The 3,112-nt window shown below is 50.9% G+C and overlaps 1 protein-coding gene across 1 annotated transcript in view; it reads right to left on the bottom strand.

Moving 5' to 3' along the window:
• Window positions 1-1,702, bottom strand: part of npc1l1 (NPC1-like 1) — a 74,808-nt gene extending 73,106 nt beyond the window's left edge. Inside the window, exon 1 of the mRNA XM_070865336.1 lies at window positions 1,634-1,702. Coding sequence (XP_070721437.1) covers window positions 1,634-1,702 — 69 coding nt within the window. The remainder of the gene's footprint in view (window positions 1-1,633) is intronic.
• Window positions 1,703-3,112: the final 1,410 nt, after the last annotated feature.

Below are 3,112 nucleotides of genomic sequence, written 5' to 3'. Positions count from 1 at the left end.
GGCAGATCTGCAGCCTGCCAGCACCTTCAGGACATCACTGTCCATCGAGGTCAAGGTCACCGCGGCACTGTCGTTCTAGGCGTCCGGTTCCTTTCAGGCCTCTGCGGTCAACATTTCCCCTCTGTCTCAGCATGCCACTCATTGCTGCATTAGTCAGATCACGGAGGCCTACTGTACGCGCGTAGGGTGGAACTTATCAGCTTCCCTATGATCCAGAGGCTCAGACTGACAGGGCTGGAGCATTCTACCGCATTGCTAAGTTCCCCAGGGTGCAGGGAGCAATACAGTGTACTCGCATCGCCAGGCGGGCACCTTCTCAGGACCCGGAACTTTTTTGCAACAGAAAAGGATTTCACTCCCTGAAGGTCCAACTAGTTTTCGAGCACCACCAGATCATCACGGCAGTGAATGTCGAATGTCCGGGCAGCTTCGATGAGGCTCACATCCTGCGTGAGAGCGCTGTCTCTGACATGTTTACCAGTCAGCCACAAGGACAATGCTGGATGCTTGGTGACAACCGATAAGGCCTAGCCACGTGCCTGATGACCCTCCCTGCGTAACACCCACACCGAGGCCGAGAAGCGATACAACCAGAGCCACAGAGACACATGCAATGTGGTCCAGAAAACCATTGGTGCGCTTAAGCAGCGCTTTTGATGCCTGGAGCACACAGGAGGGGAGCTACAATACAACCCTGAGCAAATAGCTCAATTCGTGGTCGTGTGCTCCATGCTGCACAACCTGGCTATCAGGAGGGGACAAGAATTGCCAGAAGGGACTGATGGCCCACCTCAGGAGAGAGAGGAAGAGGAGGACGAGGGGCTGGATGCTGACCTTGGGCCAGACAATCAGGCTGACTGTGCAACCATGCCCACGCCCCCTCCAGGCCGCAGGAAGGGGCCCGTGGTGGCTACTTAGCTGCAGGACTCTAACGTCAGGAGCTCATAAATGAGCGCTTTGCCTGAAAGAACGTTGCTGTTATTGACAAAGCTGACACACTGCTGGGTGTGCTGCTCAGACATCAATGTTGGGCATACCTTGGTGCCAGTTAAAAGTTTAAGTTGATTCAAGTTAAGTTTAATTATACCCTTTCATGTTAAGGAATCACCAGTGTGTAACGGTGCAGCTATCTGAGACAATGCGCAACAAGGTTATGTTGAATAAAAAACATTTAAATATGACCATTGGTCTGAAATCATAAGCATCACCGGCAAAAACACCCCACCCCACTTTTTCGAACTGACATCAATTAAATGGTCAACATGTCCAGCAACACAGAACACAAATGCAAATCCCTCCCCCCCATAAATTACAACAAATTGCATACATCGAGATGGAGATATAACACGGCCACCACCTGCGGACATGCACCTCACTTTCCTTCCCCCCTCCCCTTCTTCTCCCCACCTCTACCCCTTCCCCTCCTCGCTCCACACCGCCTGGCTGAGGAGCTCCTCAGGCGGTGCCTCATTGGGGGGGATGAAGGCAGAGGCGGTGGTTGCACGGGTACAGGAGCAGGGGGTGCCGAGGTGGGAACATTCTCAGATCCAGAAGCAGGATCTTTGTCCTGCCTTGCATGTGTCGTTCACAGTGGTAGTGCGGAACCTAGGGGCAGAGTGCCGCACTCTGGTACCACTGGGAGGCCTGTGCCATGAGTGTTCCTGGCTATCACCTCCACGATCCACGGAACGTACTCCGTCATGGTGCCGGAGATGCTGGACAGCTGTCGGGATATGCCCCCTCAATGCATCTAGGATCTGGTCACCTATGTCTACAGTCTTCCTGGACAACTGTACCATCTCTCCACTCTCATCTGGCGCTCGTGGACCAGACCTGCCGCGTCCATGAAACCTCCATGGGTCGATGCCATCCTGGGGACACCTGGGGTGCCCTGTGGCAAGGTGCTTGGGTCCAGTAGCTCCAGAGCGAAGGTGGGAATGGCCGGAGGAGAACTAGATGGCCTTGAGGTAGAATGCCTTCTGGAGCCTGGCAATGCAGACTCCTCAAAGTCCGCGCTCTCATCCGTGGAGAACAGACCTAGCGGATTGACGGGCGAGAATCGGACCTTTTCAGCACCAGATCGGGGGACGCACTGCTGGCTGAGCTGCAAAACACAAATGAGGTCATTAGAGGAGAAGGAGGTGCTAGGGTCACAAGGTGAGTCCAGTGCTACACTCAGCATATGCACGACAAAAGCACCACCACTATCAAAATCATCACAGACGTCACATTTCATGACCATCAACACATTGTGCATTGCAATGATTTTCGTTAGGCCAGCATTATTTATAGAACACTTTTAGAAATCATCTATCATATATTATGTCATGTATTTAACTGTCATTGTAACCCATGTATAAACTGACCTAAGTTGTACACTGTGAGAATATTGACCACTAGGTGGTGAACTTGTGGGAGACACTCCTAACCTGGACTTTCAGGTATAAAAGGGGAAGCTCCACCCACCTTCATCACTTCAGTGCTGGCTAATAAAGATTACTGGTCACAGAGTGACCTTCTCTCAAGTATGGGCCTCGTGTGCATTATACTGTATAGTAAGGACATATATTATTGTTCGGCTATGAGTGGGTGTGGCATCTATTGACTTTATATTACACAATGGTGTATACTTTACTCACGAGGCATCACTTCAGGGTCTGCCGAAGCGTTCGTGGCTGTCCGGGGTTGCTTCCCCACGAGTGCAAACACTCGCTCCTCCATGTCAGTGAGGTCACTGGGGACTGGTGGCCCCCCACCCGTTCGCCTCTGCTCGGATCTCATCGTCGATAGCTTCTTCTGTGAAAGGTAACAGGACGACATGGAATTGCGTGATATCATTGTGAGGTACTGTCACAGATACAACACATAACCGACAGATGTAATCATGATTATTATGATAATTATCATTCTTTACCTAAAGACGTACACCGTGACCGCAGGCTTTGAGTACAACATTCCCGGTAAAAGTGAAAGACCTCACATCTAATGATAGTCACTCATAACTCTTACAAATCAAATTTTATCAGTACATAAGTGCATGTAAATAAATGTAATACTTACTCTGGCGGATCCGACAAGGTCGTTCCATCGCTTGCGGCACTGGTTGCCCTCA

Source organism: Pristiophorus japonicus, chromosome 22 (genome assembly GCF_044704955.1).
Source record: "Pristiophorus japonicus isolate sPriJap1 chromosome 22, sPriJap1.hap1, whole genome shotgun sequence".
Taxonomy (NCBI): domain Eukaryota; kingdom Metazoa; phylum Chordata; class Chondrichthyes; family Pristiophoridae; genus Pristiophorus; species Pristiophorus japonicus.
Note: the sequence above shows the minus strand (reverse complement) of the source record. Positions and strands in the feature narration are given on the sequence as shown.